This window comes from Bubalus kerabau, chromosome 4 (assembly GCF_029407905.1).
Source record: "Bubalus kerabau isolate K-KA32 ecotype Philippines breed swamp buffalo chromosome 4, PCC_UOA_SB_1v2, whole genome shotgun sequence".
Lineage (NCBI taxonomy): Eukaryota > Metazoa > Chordata > Mammalia > Artiodactyla > Bovidae > Bubalus > Bubalus kerabau.
Genome location: NC_073627.1, coordinates 92,752,045 through 92,771,495, shown reverse-complemented (window position 1 = coordinate 92,771,495; position 19,451 = coordinate 92,752,045). Strand labels below are relative to the sequence as shown.

The 19,451-nt window shown below is 40.0% G+C and overlaps 1 protein-coding gene and 1 long non-coding RNA gene across 4 annotated transcripts in view; one reads left to right on the top strand and one right to left on the bottom strand.

The window, feature by feature from the left end:
* Positions 1-231: 231 nt before the first annotated feature.
* Positions 232-5,301, bottom strand: LOC129649978 (uncharacterized). 2 transcript variants are annotated; one of them, XR_008713497.1, is made up of 3 exons: positions 5,163-5,301; positions 3,762-3,861; positions 232-617 (listed from the first exon to the last, which is right to left on the bottom strand). It is a non-coding gene; the product is annotated as an uncharacterized LOC129649978 (long non-coding RNA). The 2 variants fall into 2 exon arrangements; XR_008713496.1 differs by lacking the exon at positions 5,163-5,301 and adding an exon at positions 4,749-5,018.
* Positions 4,948-19,451, top strand: part of CNTLN (centlein) — a 341,713-nt gene continuing 327,209 nt past the window's right edge. For both annotated transcript variants that reach the window (XM_055577973.1, XM_055577972.1), the window contains exons 1-2: positions 4,948-5,356; positions 13,858-13,946. In XM_055577973.1, coding sequence (XP_055433948.1) covers positions 4,997-5,356; positions 13,858-13,946 — 449 coding nt within the window. In that variant the 5' untranslated portion in view covers positions 4,948-4,996. The remainder of the gene's footprint in view (positions 5,357-13,857; positions 13,947-19,451) is intronic.

Sequence of the window (19,451 nt, the reverse complement as noted above, 5' to 3'; positions counted from 1 at the left end):
TCACTTTTCACTTTCATGCATTGGAGAAGGAAATGGCAACCCACTCCAGTGTTCTTGCCTGGAGAATCCCAGGGACGGGGGCAGCCGTCTATGGGGTCACACAGAGTCGGACATGACTGAAGTGACTTAGCATAGCATAGCATAGCAGAGTACTGGTAATGCCCAATACAATGTAGATGCTGTATAAATAGTTGCTGGTGTGTGGCAAATTCAAGTTTTGATCTTTGGAACTTTCTTGAATTTTTAAAAAAACCAAAAAATTTATTTTGGGCTGTACTTGGTCTTTGATGGTGCACTTGGGTTGTCTCTAGTTGTGGGAGTAGGGGCTTCTCATTGTGGTGGCTTCTTTGGTTGCAGTGCACAGGCTCTAGTCGCACGGGCCTCAGTAACTGCTGCTCGAGGGCTCAGTGGTAGTTGCCTCACAGGCTGTAGAGTGTGGGCTCAGTAGTTGCGGCGTGCAGGCTTAGTTGCTGTGGAATCTTCCTGGACCAGGGATTGAACCAGTGTCCTGTGCATTGCAAGGTGGATTCTTAGCCACTGGACCACCAGGGAAGTACTTGAATTTCTTTTTTTCCTGAACATTTTTGATCCAATGTTGGTTGAATTTGCAATGGAACCTGTGGGTACAAGGGCCAGCATTATATATAAGAACAATACAATTGTCTTGGTTTACTCTAACTCCTGGATTGGAATTGGTCTTATCATGTCATGGTCCTGACATGATATGCCTGCTATTGATTCAAATGTCACATTGGCACATCCCAGCTTGTGGGATTCTCTTTTAATGCTGAAGGGGTGACAGCAGGCTATTTTTGATTTAGATCCCTAGGATATGACAAGACCCTAAAAACTGTGATAAATTTCAAAACGATATGAAAGAAATCTATGATAGTTAATGTTTTACCAATACCTAATTGTGGCTTTAAATTTAAATCTGTTGACTAAATAAAGAGTATACCAAATTGGTAAAGAAGAAATAAACATGTCTTAAAATTTGGCATTCTTTCTGAAAAACAAGAATTGTAAAGGCTGAGAAATTGCTAATACATTTTCTCTTTTTAAATAGACATTAGATATAATTTTTAAAATTAAAGTGAGACGTGCAAATCAAATACCACATTAATTTGCACGTTTTCCTCGCTTCCTCAATATTTCACATATACAGTGGTGATATAGAGAGAATTATGTGTTTCTATAGTTTAATATCCTTCATCCTCAGCAGATTTTAATATGTATTTCTAAAGAACAGACATCATCACTTTTAAATATTTGAACAGAAAATTGCATAGGAGAAACACTTGATTGTTTTGGACATTTTTATTCATGTATTATTGCAGATCTTTAACTTATCTTTCTGAGTTAGAAGTGCTAATATCCAGTGTTTCACAAGTTTCTGTCATTTTAGCAAATAACTAATAGAAGAAAGAACTCCCTATGTATGCTCTGAAAATGTGCAAGTTTCAATTCTTGAAAATTGTCTGCTGGTAAAGTACTATTAATGACTCAATAACAAAAAGACAGATCAGATCAGTCACTCAGTCGTGTCCGACTCTTTGCGACCCCACGAATTGCAGCATACCAGGCCTCCCTGTCCATCACCAACTTCCGGAGTTCAGTGAGACTCACGCTCATCGAGTCAGTGATGCCATCCAGCCATCTCATCCTCTGTCGTCCCCTTCTCCTCTTGCCCCCAATCCCTCCCAGCATCAGAGTCTTTTCCAATGAGGCAGCTTTTGGCATGAGGTGGCCAAGTACTGGAGTTTCAGCTTTAGCATCATTCTTTCCAAAGAAATCCCAGGGCTGATCTCCTTCAGAATGGACTGGTTGGATCTCCTTGCAGTCCAAGGAACTCTCAAGAGTCTTCTCCAACACCACAGTTCAAAAGCATCAATTCTTCGGCGCTCAGCCTTCTTCACAGTCCAACTCTCACATCCATACATGACCACAGGAAAAACCATAGCCTTGACTAGACAAACCTTTGTTGGCAAAGTAATGTCTCTGCTTTTGAATATGCTATCTAGGTTGGTCATAACTTTCCTTCCAAGGAGTAAGTGTCTTTTAATTTCATGGCTGCAGTCACCATCTGCAGTGATTTTGGAGCCCAGAAAAATAAAGTCTGACACTGTTTCCACTGTTTCCCCATCTATTTCCCATGAAGTGATGGGACTGGAAAGACAACCTAATTAATAAATGGACAAAAGGTTTGAATTGACCTTTCTCCAAAGAAGATAAATATCTAACAAACACATGAAAACATGATCAATGTCATTAGTCATTAGGGAAATGCAGATCATTATAATCAGTATAATCATAAAAAAAAAGAAAAATGTTTTTGAAGATGCAGAGAATTTCAAATTCTCATACATTGTTGGTGGGATTGTAAATGCTATAGCCACTGTGGCAAACAGATTGTTCCTCAGTAAGGTAAACACAGAATTACCAAATGACCCAACAATTTCACTCTTAGGTATAGACACAAGGTAACTGAAAATAGGTATTCAAATAATAACCAGTATTTGAATTTTCATAGTAGCCCTTCACAGAGGAGCCTGGTTGGCTAGGCCATAGACTCCCAAGGAGTCGGACATGACTGAATAACTGAGCACAGACACAAGTGTTTCACTTTGCTGTACACCTGAAACTAACACAACACTGTAAATCAACTATAGTAAAAAATTTAAAAATTGTCTACTCATTGGTTCAAATATTATCCTTCTTTTGAGTTGAATATGTATACTTATCCATTGTATATAATGGAAGAGACTTCACTGCTTTTCAAAATAATTTTTCTGTATTCAGATGAAATAATGCCCTTCTGCTGCTGCTGCTGCTGCTAATTCGCTTTAGTCGTGTCCGACTCTGTGAGACCCCACAGACGACAGCCTACCAGGCTCTTCTGTCCCTGGGAGTTTCCAGGCAAGAGTACTGGAGTGGGTTGCCATTGCCTTCTCTGAATGCCCTTCTGAGTGAGTACCAAATAGCCATGAAAATGTGCATTGACATTGATTTCATGCCAAACATGTAAATCATGTGATTGGAATTCCTATAGACTTAAACTCAGTGAAGTCTCATGTGTTATCATACTAATGCTGTATTTCAAGTGACAGGTATGGAGTGAAGGTAGGGATCTAAGGCACAGGTTTTAGAGTTAAGTGGAACCATATTCTAGCTTTTCTAATACCAAATGTGGGACTTCAGCAAGGTAGCGTAATTTCTCAAATTTCAATTTCCTTACTAGTAGAAAATGAGGATAATACCTATTTTACTCTCATGATGTAAAAACTGAATGAGTATATATAAATGAAAAGTAGTTATCACTGGAGTCAGCATATAGTAAATGTTCAGTATGGTAACTACTATTTTAAAAAGAACTTTTGTATTCCCCTCTTTTAAAAGAAAGATTTATTTATTTATTTTTGGCTGTGCTGGTCTACAAACGCTACAACAAACTTTTCTGCTACAAACGCTTTTCTCTAGTTGTTGAAAGCAGGGGCTACTCTCTAGTTGCCGTGCTCGGGCTTCTCATTGCAGTGGCTTCTCTTGTTGCAAAGATCAGGCTATAGGCACCCTGGCTTCAGCAGTTGTGGCTCCTGGGCTTAGTTCCCCCAGAGCAGGATCTTATTGGACCAGGGATCCTCTGCATTGGTAGGCAGATTCAAAATCACTAGACCATCAGGGAAGTCCCAGTAACTGGTTTTAAGACAGGATTTATATGTACTTTTTCTAATGCAATCCATTTATAAATTTTGTTAAGTACTCACCTTCAGTGGGAAGGAAGTCCAATCATCCTGCCTCAGCAGAATTCTGATTGGGAGGGTGTCTTTTGAGGTGCTGACTAGATTCTGGCACGGAGTGGTAATTCTGATTAAAAGAAGAAGTCATCAGTTAAAGCAGTCACCTCCCTATTTCCACAGTTCTCCCCACCCCACCGCAGCTCTCCATGTGCTCTGCAATCTTTACAGCAGAGGACAGCGATCTAGCCTTTGGTAGAACCCGATTGCTAGCACAACGTGCATCTCCTTATCAAACTCATTACAAGTAGGACGTGTTTCAATGACAGAAAAAGAGGAGGTTATTTCTTATTCAAAGTTGATAAAGAAAGAAAGCAGGAAGGAAGGAAGGGGAAAAAAGGAAGAAAAAAAGAGAATGAACAATAAAGAAAGCTGGCCGTTTTTTGTTTTTTTAAACCACGCTCCAAATTACTAATTTCAAACTGGTCCGAGGATACAAACTCCGGAGAATGCGGGTCACACTCACTTTGATACGCAGCCAACTGCATAAAGAAGTTGACATAAAAAAAGGAAATCATGACTCCTGCAAAACAGAAGACAAAGGTGCACAAGGGATCATAATTCCAATGGGAAACCTGCTCGATAGTCCCAGCTCAGCACAAGGCTTTCCACGTCTCCTAGACATCAGTCAGCTGGTTGTCAGCTGTACGTAAAGCAGTTTTGCTAAAGGGTGTGAAGAAAACATTTAAGTGTAAAACTTATTCCTTGATCCTCAAGGAGCTTACAACAGCGCTGGAGGGATTAGCCCTGTAACTAACACTCCAGGGCGGTCAATGAAACGTGACAAACGAGTTGGCAAGGGTCTTGAAGGCGGAGGAATTCACAGTTAGGGATCATTTGGGGCTAGGAGCTTGTCAAGAAAGGCTTTAAGAAGTGGGGTGTAAGCTAGGCGCAAAGTAGCGGCGGGTAGGGTTTTAGATTGATGGGAAGTCGTGGCGTGGTGGGTTGAATACTGACCAGGGCACTCAAGGGTGCGGCGCAGGCCGGACCGGACTAACTCCTCCGGCCCAGGACGCGTGCGCTTCCAACGCTCGCGCCAGGCGCGCGGCCCGTGGGAAGCCAGCCAGGACCCGCGAGCGCGAGACCCCGCGCGCCAAGGCGGGAAAAAGCTGGCGCATGCGCGGCTCGGGGCTTCGGGCTCGCCAGGATGGGGAAGAGGAGGTGGAGTTTCCTAGAGGGAACTTGACCCGTTAGCAGCCGCGGCAATGGCGGCGCGGTCGCCGCCCTCACAGCTCCCTCCGCCCCCGGCGCGACACTTGGGACCCTGGTCCCCACGTGTTGGTCGGGGAGCTGTGGCACACGCAGTGCGCAGCGAGACCTCGGGTCTTGAGGGCGCAGCGCGGGAGGGCGTCGTGGACAAAAGCGATTTACCCTGGCGGGGCGAAGAAGGGTCAGAGGGCCAGCGAGGGCCAGCGGGGACAGCTCCGGCTCAGGCTCCCCTCCTCAGCGCGCCCATGGGGTCCATGCGGCTAGAGGGCATCTCGGTAGAGGAGGCGATGGTGACCCGGACGCAGCTGCTGGAGGAAGAGCTGAGCAGCGTAAAGGAGGAGCTGGCCCTGTGTCAGGTATCGAAGTGGCCGCCGGCCTTTCCCCTCCACAGCGGGGCCGGGGCCGCGTCCCTCTCCCTCTGCCTTCGTCTGTGTCGCTGCGCGGGTTTAGGACCCACCCACCTCTGCCCGGCGGCGCTGCGTCCCGGCTCCCACGCCCAGCCGGGCCCGCTGCTCGCTGCTGAGGGAGGCGGCCGCGCCCAGCTAGGCGACCTCTGGCTCCTGCCCTTCTCTGGACCTTGGCCGGGCAGGGACAGCCTCGGCTGTCCCTGGTTTGGGTGGTTGGGTTGCCTTCACTTGGATCCCACCAAAACGGGCGGACGCACCCCACCGCCCCTAAGCTCAAGTTCTCTGTTGTGACTGTAGTCGTACTTGGTGCAGAAGGAGGGCGATCCCAGAGTTGAAATGTGGAACAGGAAAGTGGAAGCACTTATATTAAAATACAACCCATCGATGAAGGAGCCTGTTTTTAATCATCAGATCCACACTTGCCCTTGTTCTTAAGTAAAACGGAAGTTTTTAAAACAGACCAATAATTTTTAGGGAGTCTCAGGCTGGGAATTTTCACACATAGTAGAGGATGCTAGATATTTATTAAGCAACTATGTTAACTCCATATTTCTCTAGTGAGAAATGTTAATTTCATGTCATGTTGCCTGTGAAAAGCATATACTAAATCAATTACCTTAACATTACTTTCTGGTTATTTGTATAGTTTGTGAGTACCAAACGTGGCTTGAGTACTCACGTTCAGGAAGTTTTGTATCCTTACCACCATCTCTTTTATGATTTTACCAGAACCTTTGACAGGACTGGGTGACTAAATGTTGGGAATTTGCTCAACAGTAGATCTTTGAGTCACTCTGTCTTCAAGATGCAACCCATTAAGAAGTGCTAAACAGCAAGGTAACTATAAAATATCATAAGTTTAGATTAATACAAATTCATAAATTTCATTCTCACAGTTTGTTCTACTTGATTCTGTTATCCCTTTTGTAGGATTTTCCTGACTGGGTCAAGAATGTAAAACCAGAACAGTCTTGTTCAAACTGAAATGTTGTTTAATCACCAAGTTGTATCCAACTCTTTTGTGACATCTTGGACTGTAGCCCACGGGCTCCTCTGTCCATGGAATTCTCCAGGCAAAAATACTAGAGTGGGTTGCTATTTCCTTCTCCAGGGGATCTTCCCAACCCAGGGATCGAACCCATGTCTCTTGTATCTCTTGCATTGCAGACAGATTCTTTACCACTGATCCACCTGGGAAGCACTAAAGTTGAATATGCCTTTGTTTAAACAAATAGGGGAGTTATTATGTGACTTCTTCCTTTTCAATGTCTTATTTTCAATGTTCTGTGTCTATTCTTTAGTGGTTAAGGAGCATAGGGATAAATAAAAGACTTGTTTAGTTGCTAAATCACATCTAACTTTTTTGTGACTTCATGGACTGTACCTCACCAGGCTCCTCTGTCCATGTGTTTTACCAGGCAAGAATACTGGAATGAATTGCCATTTCCTTCTCCAGGGGATTTTCCTGACCCAGGGATTGAACCCATCTCTCTTGTTTGGCAGGCAAATTCTTTACCACTGAGCCACCAGGGAAACCCACCCTTCATCTTGTTCAGTGACTAAATTGTATCTGACTCTGTGCCACCCTGTGGACTGCAGCAGGGCAGGCTCCCATGTCCTTTACTATCTCCTGGGTTTTGCTCAGGTTCATGGCCATTGAATCGATGATGCTATCTAACCATCTCATCCTCTGCCGATCCCCTTCTCTTTTGCTGTGTGTCTTTCCCAACAACAGGGTCTTTTCCAGTGAATTAGCTCTTCGCATCAGGTGGCCAGAGTATTAGAGCTTCAGCTGCAGCATCAGTCCTTCCAGTGAATATTCAGAGTTGATTTCCTTTAGGGTTGATAGATTCAATCTCCTTGCAGTCCAAGGAACTCGCAAGAGTCTTCTCCAGCACCACAGTTTGAAAGCATCAGTTCTTCGATCCTCAGCCTTCTTTATGGTCCAACTCGCACATCTGTACATGACGACTGGAAAAATCATAGTGTTGACTGTATGTACCTTTGCCGGCAAAGTAATGTCTCTGCTTTTTAATATGCTGTCTAGGTTTGTCATAGCTTTCCTTCTAAGGAGATAACATCTTTTAATTTCATGGTTGCAGCCACTGTCTGCAGTGATTTTATAGCCCAAGAAAAGAAAATCTGTCACTGCTTCTGGTCCCCGCCCCCCCATTTGCCATAAAATGATGGAACCAGATGCCATGATCTTAGTTTTTTGAATGTTGAGTTTTAAGCCAGCTTTTTCATCTCCTCTTTCACCTTCATCAAGAAGCTCTTAACTTTAGGGTAAAGATGTGAATCCATGATGAAGGCCTCTGTTACTTTGATGAGCCTTAATTTGAGATAGCTTTGCCCATATCTTCCACACCTTTTCTCCCCCACCCCTTACTCCATATTTTCCATAGTTGTGTCCTTAGCTGGATAAGGAACTAATATATTTACTTTTGTGACTGCTTTAATTGAGAAATCAGTCTGTTGGAAATAGCCCAACGACCCTCTCTCCCAATCCATTCACTATTTTATTCTTTAAAAATGTGGCAAGGCAGGTGTAAGAATTGAGATGGTCATAGTTGGTGGCCTAAAACAATGGTTCTTGAGATTTTTAGTATTGATACTTTTAGATGATCATAGGCATTTCAGTCAGAGAAGGCAATGGCACCCCACTCCAGTACTCTTGCCTGGAAAATCCCATGGATGGAGGAGCCTGGTAGGCTGCAGTCCATGGGGTCGCTAAGAGTCGGACATGACTGAGCGACTTCACTTTCACTTTTCACTTTCATGCATTGGAGAAGGAAATGGCAACCCACTCCAGTGTTCTTGCCTGGAGAATCCCAGGGACAGAGGAGCCTGGTAGGAGGCCGTCTATGGGGTCGCACAGAGTCGGACACGGCTGAAGCGACTTAGCAGCAGCAGCAGCAGCAGGCATTTCAGTAATGTGAGATGAGGTTGGCAGTATCCCATACCATAAAGTTTCAGTTAAGTCATACTCCTGCTCTTTGGGAAACTTGGGAAACATAATAATTGAATTGTTTCATAAAAGGCATTTAAGTAATTAAAGATTCATTTTCATAATTTTCAAATTAATTCTTCCACTTATTCAACTGGAAATCACAGAATCCAAGTATACATAGTATTAACCCTTTGTTTTCCACAACTATCAACAATTGTACCCAAAATGAATTCATTTTATGTGTCACAATAATAGGAATATACACATTCACATACTATCATAAAGAATGTTTTACACTGTGTGTTATGAACACTGATATTTTCTTTTAAAATCTGTTATTTAAGAACGTGTTGCTAAATTAATATACTAAATTCATTTCAAAACCGAGTAATGAGTCAAATAGGCAGTTTGGGAAAAAGCACTCTGTTAATTAATTAGTCTCTGGTCATAAGTTGCAGCATCCTTTAAGTTGTTCTTTTCCCCACATTTAACTTCAGTTCAGTCACACAGTTGTGTCCGAACTTTGTGACCCCATGAATTGCAGCACACCAGGCCTCCCTGTCCATCACCAACTCCCGGAATTTACCCAAACTCATGTCCATTGAGTCGGTGATGCCATCTAACCATCTCATCCTCTGTCGTCCCCTTCTCCTCCTGCCTTCAGTCTTTCCCAGCATCAGGGTCTTTTCAAATGAGTCAGCTCTTTGCATCAGGTGGCCAAAGTATTGGAGTTTCAGCTTCAACATCAGTCCTTCCAATGAACAACCAGGACCGATCTCCTTTCGGATGGACTGGTTGGATCTCCTTGCAGTCCAAGGGACTCTCAAAAGAGTCTTCTCCAATTCCACAGTTCAAAAGCATCAATTCTTCTGCACTCAGCTTTCTTTATAGTCCAACTCTCACATCCATACATGACCACTGGAAAAACCATAGCCTTGACTAGATGGACCTTTGTTGACAAAGTCATGTCTCTGCTTTTTAATATGCTGTCTAGATTGGTCATAACTTTCCTTCCAAGGAGTAAGTGTCTTTTAATTTCATGGCTGCAGTCACCATCTGTGGTGATCTTGGAGCCCAGAAAAATAAAATCAGCCACTGTTTCCACTGTTTTCCCATCTATTTGCCATGAAGTGATGGGACTGAATGCCATGATCTTAGTTTTCTGAATGTTGATCTTTAAGCCAACTTTTCACTCTCCTCTTTCACTTTCATCAAGAGGCTCTTCAGTTCCTTTTCACTTTCTGCCATAAGTGTGGTGTCATCTGCATATCTGAGGTTATTGATATTTCTCCCAGCAATCTTGATTCCAGCTTGTGCTTCTTCCAGCCCAGCACTTCTCATGATGTACTCTGCATATAAGTTAAATAAGCAGGGTGACAATATACAGCGTTGATGTACTCCTTTTCCTATTTGGAACCAGTCTGTTGTTCCATGTCCAGTTCTAACTGTTGCTTCCTGACCTGCAGACAGGTTTCTCAAGAGGCAGGTCAGGTGGTCTGGTATTCCCATCTCTTTCAGAATTTTCCACAGTTTATTGTGATCCACACAGTCAAAGGCTTTGGCATAGGCAAAAAAGCAGAAATAGATGTTTTTCTGGAACTCTCTTGCTTTTCCCATGATCCAGCGGATGTTGGCAATTTGATCTCTGGTTCCTCTGCCTTTTCTAAATCCAGCTTGAACATCTGGAAGTTCATGGTCATGTATTGATGAAGCCTGGCTTGGAGAATTTTGAGCATTACTTTACTAGCTTGTAAGATGAGTGCAATTGTGCAGTAGTTTGAGCATTCTTTGGCATTGCCTTTCTTTGGGATTGAAATGAAAACTAACCTTTTCCAGTCCTGTGGCCACTGTTGTTTTCCAAATTTGCTGGCATATTGAGTGCAGCACTTTCACAGCATCATCTTTCAGGATTTGAAATAGCTCAACTGAAATTCCATCACCTCCCCTAGCTTTGTTCGTAGTGATGCTCTCTAAGGCCCACTTGACTTCACATTCCAGGATGTCTGGCTCTAGGTGAGTGATTACACCGTCATGATTATCTGGGTCATGAAGATCTTTTTTTGCATAGTTCTTCTGTGTATTCTTGCTACCTCTTGTGAATATCTTCTTCTGTTAGGTCCCTACTATTTCTGTCCTTTATTGAGCCCATCTTCGTATGAAATGTTCCCTTGTATCTCTAATTTTTTTGAGGAGATCTCTAGTCTTTCCCATTGTATTGATTTCCTCTATTTCTTTGCATTGATCACAAGGAAGGCTTTCTTATCTCTTCTTGCTGTTCTTTGGAACTCTGCATTCAAATGGGTATATCTTTCCTTTTCTCCTTTGCTTTTCACTTCTCTTCTTTTCACAGCTATTTGTAGGGCCTCCTCAGACAGCCATTTTAACTTTTTTGCATTTCTTTTTCTTAGGGATAGTCTTGATCCCTGTCTCCTATACAATGTCACGAACCTCTGTCCATAGTTCATCAGGTACTCTATCATATCTAGTCCCTTAAATCTATTTCTCACATCCACTGTATATTCATAAGGGATTTGATTTAGGTCATACCTGAATGGTCTAGTGGTTTTCTTTACTTTCTTCAATTTAAGTCTGAACATTTAACTTAAAGGAATTTCATTATATATACTTGGTGAAGAGAAAGAAAGTGATTCCATGTACTGTTTCAGTCCATTGGAATGATTCAGAATTAAGCATGTAACTCTGCTCCAAGTGTTACTCTTAATATGAATATCTCATCTTACTCTATGTGATTGTGGTATTTCAACTTTTTTTCATATGATCCCAGATTAGCAAACAACATACATACACTTCCCTGGTGGCTCAGATGGTAAAAGCGTCTGCCTACAATGCAGGAGACCAGGGTTCGATCCCTGGGTGGGAAGGTCCCCTGGAGAAGGAAATGGCAACCACTACAGTACTCTTGCCTGATAAATCTCATGGACGGTGGAGCCTGGTAGGCTACAGTCCGTGTGGTTGCACAGAGTCAGACATAGTTGAGCGACTTCACTTTCACAATACATACATTTAGCTGAACAAAAGTGATTGATTGTGGGAAGAAAATTTATGGTACCACAATTTGAGAGCATCAGTTCTTTGATGCTCAGCCTTCTTTATGGTCCAACTCTCACATCCATAGATGACTACTGGAAAAACCATAGCTTCGACTATACAGATGTTTGTCGGCAAAGTCATGTCTCTGCTTTTGGATATCCTGTTTAGGTTTGTCATAGCTTTTCTTCCAAGGGATAAGCATCTTTTAATTTCTTGGCTACGGTCACCATCAGCAGTGATTTTGCGGCCCAAGAAAATACAGTCTGTCGTTGTTTCCATTGTGTTCCCATCTATTTGCCATGAAATTACGGGACCGAATGCCATGATCTTAGTTTTTTGAATGTTGAGTTTTAAGCCAGCTTTTTCACTCTTCTCTTTCACCCTCATCAGAAGGCTTTTCAGTTCCTTTTTGCTTTTTTCCATTAGGATATCATTTCCATATCTGAGGTTGTTGATGTTTCTGCTGGCAGTCTTGATTCCAGCTTGTGATTCATCCAGCCTGGTATTTCACATGATGTACTCTGCATAGAAGTTAAATAAACAGGGTGATAGTGTACAGCCTTGTCATACTCCTTTCTCAATTTTGAACCACTCAGTTTTTCCGTATCTGGTTTTAAAAGTTGCTTCTTGACCTGCATACAGATTTCTCAGGAGAAAAGGTGGTCTGGTATTCCTGTCTCTTTAAGAATATTTCACAGTTTGTTGTGATCCACACAGTCAAAGGCTTTAATATAGTCAATGAAGTAGAAGTAGATGTTTTTCTGGAATTCCCTTGCTTTCTGTGAATGTTCACCATCCAGTGAATGTTGGCAACTTGATCTCTGGTTCCTATGCCTTTTTGAAACCCAGCTGGTATATCTGAAACTTGTCCGTTCACATACTGCTGAACCTAGCTTGGAGTATTTTGGACATAACCTTACTAGCATGTGGAATGAACACAATTGTATGGTATTTGAACATTATTTGGCATTGCTCTCTTTTGAACTGGAGTGAAAACACCTTTTCCAGTCCTGTGGTCACTGTTTAGTTTCCCAAATTTGCTGACATATTGAATGCAGCACTTTAACAGCATCATCTTTTAGGATTTTAAATACCTCAGTTGGATTTCCTGCATTCCTGTGTCTACATTGGAAGACCTAAGTCAATTTAAAATTTTCAATGACACTTATATTTTATTGGCAGAATTCAGTCACAGAGCCCATAGGTAAGAGAGGCCAGTCTTTTAGTTGACAGCAAAGAGCTAAAATGATTTCTGTCACTAAGAGGAAGGGGAGAACGGATGATGGAGACAGAAATGTATGCCATACAAGTAATCCCAAACAAATAAACAACCAGCAAATATAGTACTATAAAATGAAATGTGATTTGAAAAGCCATTAAACAGGCTAAGCAGTTATGAGAGACTTATGGGTTTTGGTGTCTGTAGGGAAGACTTTCTTGAAGAGGTAACATTTAAACAATGTCTTGAGTGAAGTGAAGTAATAATGTACATGAAAATCTGATAGATGTTATATGTACGAAGGACCTGGTACCACAGAGCAAGAAGGTTCTTGTGAACAAGAGTGATAGGTGAGGTTGGAGAGGTATATATAGGGCCAGATGGTATGGGATCATGTGGCTTTGATAGAATCTGGATTGTTTTCCTAATGTAACAAATCTATTAGAAGATTTTTATTTTTTTTTATTTTTTATTTTTTCTATTAGAAGATTTTTAGCTGTCAGGAGCCCATGGAGCTATTGTAGAGAACTAGGCAAGAAGTGGAGTTGACTTACACTAGGATGATGGTGGTGAAGTATTTAGAATTGGGATATATTTTGTAGGTAAGTCTAATAGGATTTACTAATGGTTTGGATATGAAATGTGAAGAAACAGAGCAACCGAGATTTACTCCAGATCTTAAGTCTTTGAACACTGAGTAGGTGGTGGGGTCATTTTCTGAGAGGCAGAGAGGGCAGGTTTGTGAGAGAATAGGATGTCAAGAACTTTATTTTGGATAGATTAAATTTGAGGTGCCTATTAACATTTCTCACTATCGAGGACCTTGAAAAATGATTTTAGCATTATGGTGGGGAGGGAAATCTGACTGGGGAGGTTACAGAGTGAATGGGGATGAGGAAGAAGAGACAGTGATTGTAGGCAACACTTTTAAGGAATTTTGCTGAAAAGGGCAGCTGAAAGGTGGATCAATAGCTAGAGGACAATCTAATTTTGGAAAAAATTTACCTTGATATTCAGCATTTCAGTGTTTGCACCTTTAAATGTGGGTTACAGGTGTAAGAAATTTTTAAAATTAAGCTCTCCTATTCTACTTTTCAAGAATCTGTTTTATCGTTAAAGAACTAGGGGTCAAGTAATAATGTTTTTAAAATTTTTAATTTAAGACAGTATCTTACCTTCTTTGCTATAGCTACAAAGCAATGCATTTCAAATGTTTTTTATTTCTTCAAGGCTGATAAAGAATTCGTATGGTCTTTGTGGAAACGCCTCCAGGTGACAAATCCAGATGTCACACAAGCAGTCAGTTTGGTTGTGGAAAGGTGAGTTACTAAGTTATTTTCCTATTGGTATTTAGTTTATCGAATTTGTTTCTTTTCATTATTAAAATTAACACTTAGTGTTAATCTCCTGAAGAGATTCATTTGATTTCCAGAGGAAAGTTGAGCATGATATTATAGTTATTTGACTTATTTCAAGGTGTGTCAATTTGCTAAGTACAGCTAAGCCTTATCTTCTGCTCATATTCTGACATATTTGGGAAGTTTGCAGGTAAGAGGTATAACTATGACCTATACACTGTGTATGTGTGTGTATGTGCAGGCGTGTTTTGAGCTTTTTCTGCTCCACTTTAAAAATTGGAGAAGTTCCTGTTGTTTAGCTTCAGAGACTGCCCCTGTAGATACATTCCTAGACATGATCTTTCCTAGACATGGCTCAGTTTTTTTCCCGTAAGATAATTGGAGTATGTACTTGAGAGCCTGAGATGACCTTGCTGGAAAAAGTAAGTGTTCTGGAATAGGTTGAGAGATTTCACTCAGCACTCTGTATTACTCTGTAGGGGATGCCCAGTCATTTAACTATAGATTATTGGGCCTCTCCTTGGTCATTAGAAACAGTGGAGTGATGCTGGGTACTCTTTATCAAACATTTGGTATACAGTAGTCCCATGACACTTACATAGCAATTAAAACACTTGCTTTCCTATTAAATGGATTTCATTACATTTTGTAAATGAGAAGCTAAGCATATGGTTGCCCTTTCCTTTTTCTTTACTGGAGTTATGATTATATAATCTGAATATCATTTTATGATAACTTGAACTATATTCACCTTTAGAGTTTCTAGCCCTGGGATCATTCTAATATTGTCTGGAATTTGACTTTGAAAAATCTGTGATACATGCCTATGTCTAATTTTAGCATTCCTGATTATTGTGAACTTTAAATAGTTTCTTTTCATGGTCCTATATGTCTAATTCATCAGTTTTTCCCTTTGGATGATCAGAATTAAGTCTTTTGTTGAAGTACCTTTGTTAGTTCCTCAATCTTTCTTGAAATTAAATGTGATCCCTCTCAGTTTCTCTGTTTTTTAGTAGAATAGACCTTTAGAAGATATATTTCTTTTGTCATTTCAGTGATTCTTTCATTATCCTTCTCTCCTTTTATTTGTATATATTTTTTTACAACTTTCTAAAGCTGTTCTTAATTTACCCTTTATTCTTGGTTGAGACAGAAACAATAAAATAATTTAAGGCCATTTTTCTCATTCTTTAAGATTTTTATTTTTCACATTTTATAATATATGTAATATATGGTCACATAAAAGTGTATCAAGAATTTATAAATAAATATATATATATGTTTTGGGGTGAGTACTCAGAAGCCTTTTGCTCATAATGTAGGTAATGGGAAATTTTGGAGGTTTTTGCTTTACAGCCATGATCTTCAAAACTTTATTTTTGGAGAATTTATTAAAATGAAGATGTTCAAGCTGGATTTAGCAAAGGCAGAGGAACCAGAGATCAAATTGCCAACATCTGCTGGATCATTAAAAAAGCAAGAGAATTCCAGAAAAACATATACTTCTACTTTATTGACTATGCCAAAGCCTTTGACTATATGGATCACAACAAACTGTGGAAAATTCTTTAAGAGATGGAAATACCAAACTACCTTACCTGCCTCCTGAGAAATCTGTATGCAGGTAGAGAAGCAACACTTAGAACTGGACATGAAACAGCAAATCAGGAAAGGAGTATGTCAAGGCTATATATTGTCATCCTGCTTATTTAACTTATATACAAAGTACATCATGTGAAATGCTGGGCTGGATGTAGCACAAGCTGGAATCAAGATTGCTGGGAGAAATTTCAATAACCTCAGATATGCAGATGACACCACCCTTACGGCAGAAAGCGAAGAAGAACTAAAGAGCCTTTTGATTAAAGTAAAAGAAGTGAGTGAAAAAGTTGGTTTATTTATTTATTTATTTTTTAAATTTTATTTTATTTTTAAACTTTACAAAATTGTATTAGTTTTGCCAAATATCAAAATGAATCCGCCACAGGTTTAAAACTCAACATTCAGAAAACTAAGATCATGGCATCCAGTCCCATCACTTCATGGCAAATAGATGGGGAAACAATGGAAACAGTGACAGACTTTATTTTTGGGGGCTCCAAAATCACTGGAGATGGTGACTGCAGCCATGAAATTAAAAGACACTTGCTCCTTGGAAGAAAAGCTATGACAAACCTAGACAGCATATTAAAAAGCAGAGATATTACTTTGCCCAAAAAGGTCTGTCTAGTCAAAGCTATGGTTTTTCCAGTCATCGTGTATAGATGTGAGAGTTGGACTGGAAAGAAAGCTGAGCACCAAAGAATTGATGCTTTTGAACTGTGGAGTTGGAGAAGACTCTTGAGTGTCCCTTGGACTGCAAGGAGATCCAACCAGTCCATCCTAAAGGAATTCAGTTCTGAATATTTATTGGAAGTACTGATGCTGGAGCTGAAGCTCCAAAACTTTGGCCACCTGATGCAAAGAACTGACTCATTTGAAAAGACCCTGATACTGGGAAAGATTGAAAGCGGGAGGAAAAGGGGACGACAGAGGGTGAGATGGTTGGATGGCATCTGTGACTCCATCGACATGAGTTTGAGTAAACTCTAGGAGTTGATGATGGACAAGAAAGCCTGGCATGCTGCAGTCCATGGGGTCGCAAAGAGCTGGACGTGACTGAGTGACTGAATTGAACTGATTAAAATGGAAGAGGAGACCCAGGAGTCTTTAAGCTTTCCAGGTAATTCTGATGTCCATAGATCATATGATTAGATACCTTGGAATTCAAATTGACCTTTAAAATTGGCAACCTGTAATTTGCATTTCTAATTTTATAATTACGTAAATATTTCTTTCCTTGAGAACCATGTATCATGTTTGGACTTGATATAGGAAATAATATGATTAAAGAAAGAATATTCTAAGTATTCATGTCAAATAGAATTTCTTTTTTATAGTCCATTAATTACCCAAATTTTGCTACATTCAAGTCATTTTATATATGTGCCTTGGTCTTCCTAGACAACATTTTTTTCCCTGGTATTTCTAATTACTTTTCTTTTCTAGTGTTTCTTAACATGAAGAATGTCAGTGTTCAAACATTTAAATGGTGGGCTGAAGACATTCTTCCTTGGGCCCTTGGTTTATGGTATGAATTTTGGCCAGTTGGTTTTTAAACCTACTCATAGCTGTCATCTAGGATTTCTTTTTATTGCACTCCTGAGCTAGTTCCAGAGTTTCTAGAATCCCACATCTTTTTTCTTTTGTTGAATTATATTTTTGAAGTTTTTTTCTCAGGAGGGATGCATAAGTGGTTCATTTTCTGACTCCTTATATGCCCAAAATGTCTTTCTTTTGTACTTGTGTTTGATTAATACTTTAGCTGAACATAAATTTTAAGTCCATCTAATTTCCCTCAGATTTTTTTGAAGTATATCAGTGGTGTTATCAAGTGTATTTGTGATCCCAGTGCAAGTGAGATTCTTATTTCTTTCTAGGTAGCTTCCTTGAAGTTTTTAGGATTCTCTCTCTATTTTCAGAGATGGCAATGGCATCCCACTCTAGTACTCTTGGCCTGGAAAATCCCATGGACGGAGGAGCCTGGAAGGCCGCAGTCCATGGGGTCGCTGAGGGTCAGGCACGACTGAGCGACTTCACTTTCACTTTTCACTTTCCTGCATTGAAGAAGGAAATGGCAACCCACTCCAGTGTTCTTGCCTGGAGAATCCCAGGGACGGGGGAGCCTGGTGGGTTGCCGTCTATGGGGTCACACAGTCAGACACGACTGAAGTGACTTAGCAGCTTATCAGCTATATATTTTAAAATTTCAGCATTGTTTATTAATTTGAACCTTTTAAAAATTCAGAATTCTCAGCCTTTGTGGGGTTCTTTCAACATCAAGACTTAAGATTTTATTTTAATTGAAGAAAAATATGATTCTTATATTTTCCTCCTTGTCTGTTCTTCACACTCTTAGAGGTTGGACCTTCTGGAATTGGCCTTCTTTTCTATCTTATTTTCTGTCTTTTAATTTTATCTCCTGAGTAGTTTTATTATGTTTTATTGCATCAATATATAGATGTTTTTTAATTTTAGAAGTCAAATTTTTATTTCTAAGGTTTTTCTTATTTGGTTTTTACTTTTTCATAAGTCTTCTTTAAAAGAATGACTTTTTAATCTTTTTGATTATAATTTTTAATTTCTTTTCTGTTTCTGACATTATCTGTTTCCTGTTGGTTAACTTTTATCCCTACTTTTTTACTTTAATGCTGATGGTTTCCTTCAAGTGTATGATGGTTCTTTACTGTCATATTTTTTGTGTGAAAGTGTAAATTGCATAATGTAGAAATGTTACTTTTAATGAATTTACTTTGCATTTTTCTATATTTGTTTACCAAAATGTTTCTCCTCTGAATGAGAGGATTGACTGTGGATATTGTGTAAGAGAAGGGAGCAGACTGTCAACAAGCTTTCCTGAGGGATATATGGCAAATGGGCTTCACTATACAGAATGAAAAGTAGACTCTTAAGTCATTCCCTTTTCTGATTGTATTGTTTGTCCCAGCAACCATAGTGGGGACCTTTTTCAGGAACATGGTTCTTTTGGGTAGTCTTGGGCCATTTATTGTAGGCAAATATTGCAGGTAGCTCTTTTGAACATGGATGAATAGGAAGCCCAGATTTTTGATTAATGGTTCTTTAGTTAGTCATCTTGATCCTGTACTTAGTAATTGGGTAATTAGAGCCTCTCTGGGCCTCTTCCAGAAAAACTAGCTTCCTCTTCCATTATAGACAGTGTGTAGATTTTGATTTTTCTCTTCTGGATTTGTCTCTGTGTGTCCATCCTTCTGTTGGTCAGCTATTTGTCCATTTTGGAACCCTCTGCTTATTTCCAGGCTAGGAGACTCAAGGCAGTGTGATTTAGCCATGTCAGTGCCATGCTGGTTCATTTTTTTCAAGAGGACTATAATTACCATTTTCTTCAAGAGAAGATAATATTTTTAGAATTATAATATCTTTTATTTTGATATGTCATCTTATTTAACCAGTATCTTACTGTACATTACAGTTACTTTATTTTTTAAAAAATTTTATGATGATCTTTCATGATGAGTGGCCTTGTGGATAAAGTTTTATCTACAAGGATAAATGGTCTTAACCAGTGGTGCTACTGACACAGTATATGAAGGCGGGAAATGCTAAACATCCTGAATTAAATAGGATGCTCTTGCTCAATTAAATAACCCTTGGAGATATTGGGTGTTCATTCCAGACCACTGTTGTAAAGTGAATAGTGAAATAAAGTGAGTCACACCAATTATTTGTTTTCAAGTGTATATAAAAGTTATGTTTATACTATACTGTAGACTATTAAGTGCACAACAGCATTATGTCTAAAAGCAATGTACATAATTTAAATATATTGCTAAAAAAATGCTCTCATCTAAGCCTTCAGTGAGTTATACACTTTTTGCAGTAGTGACA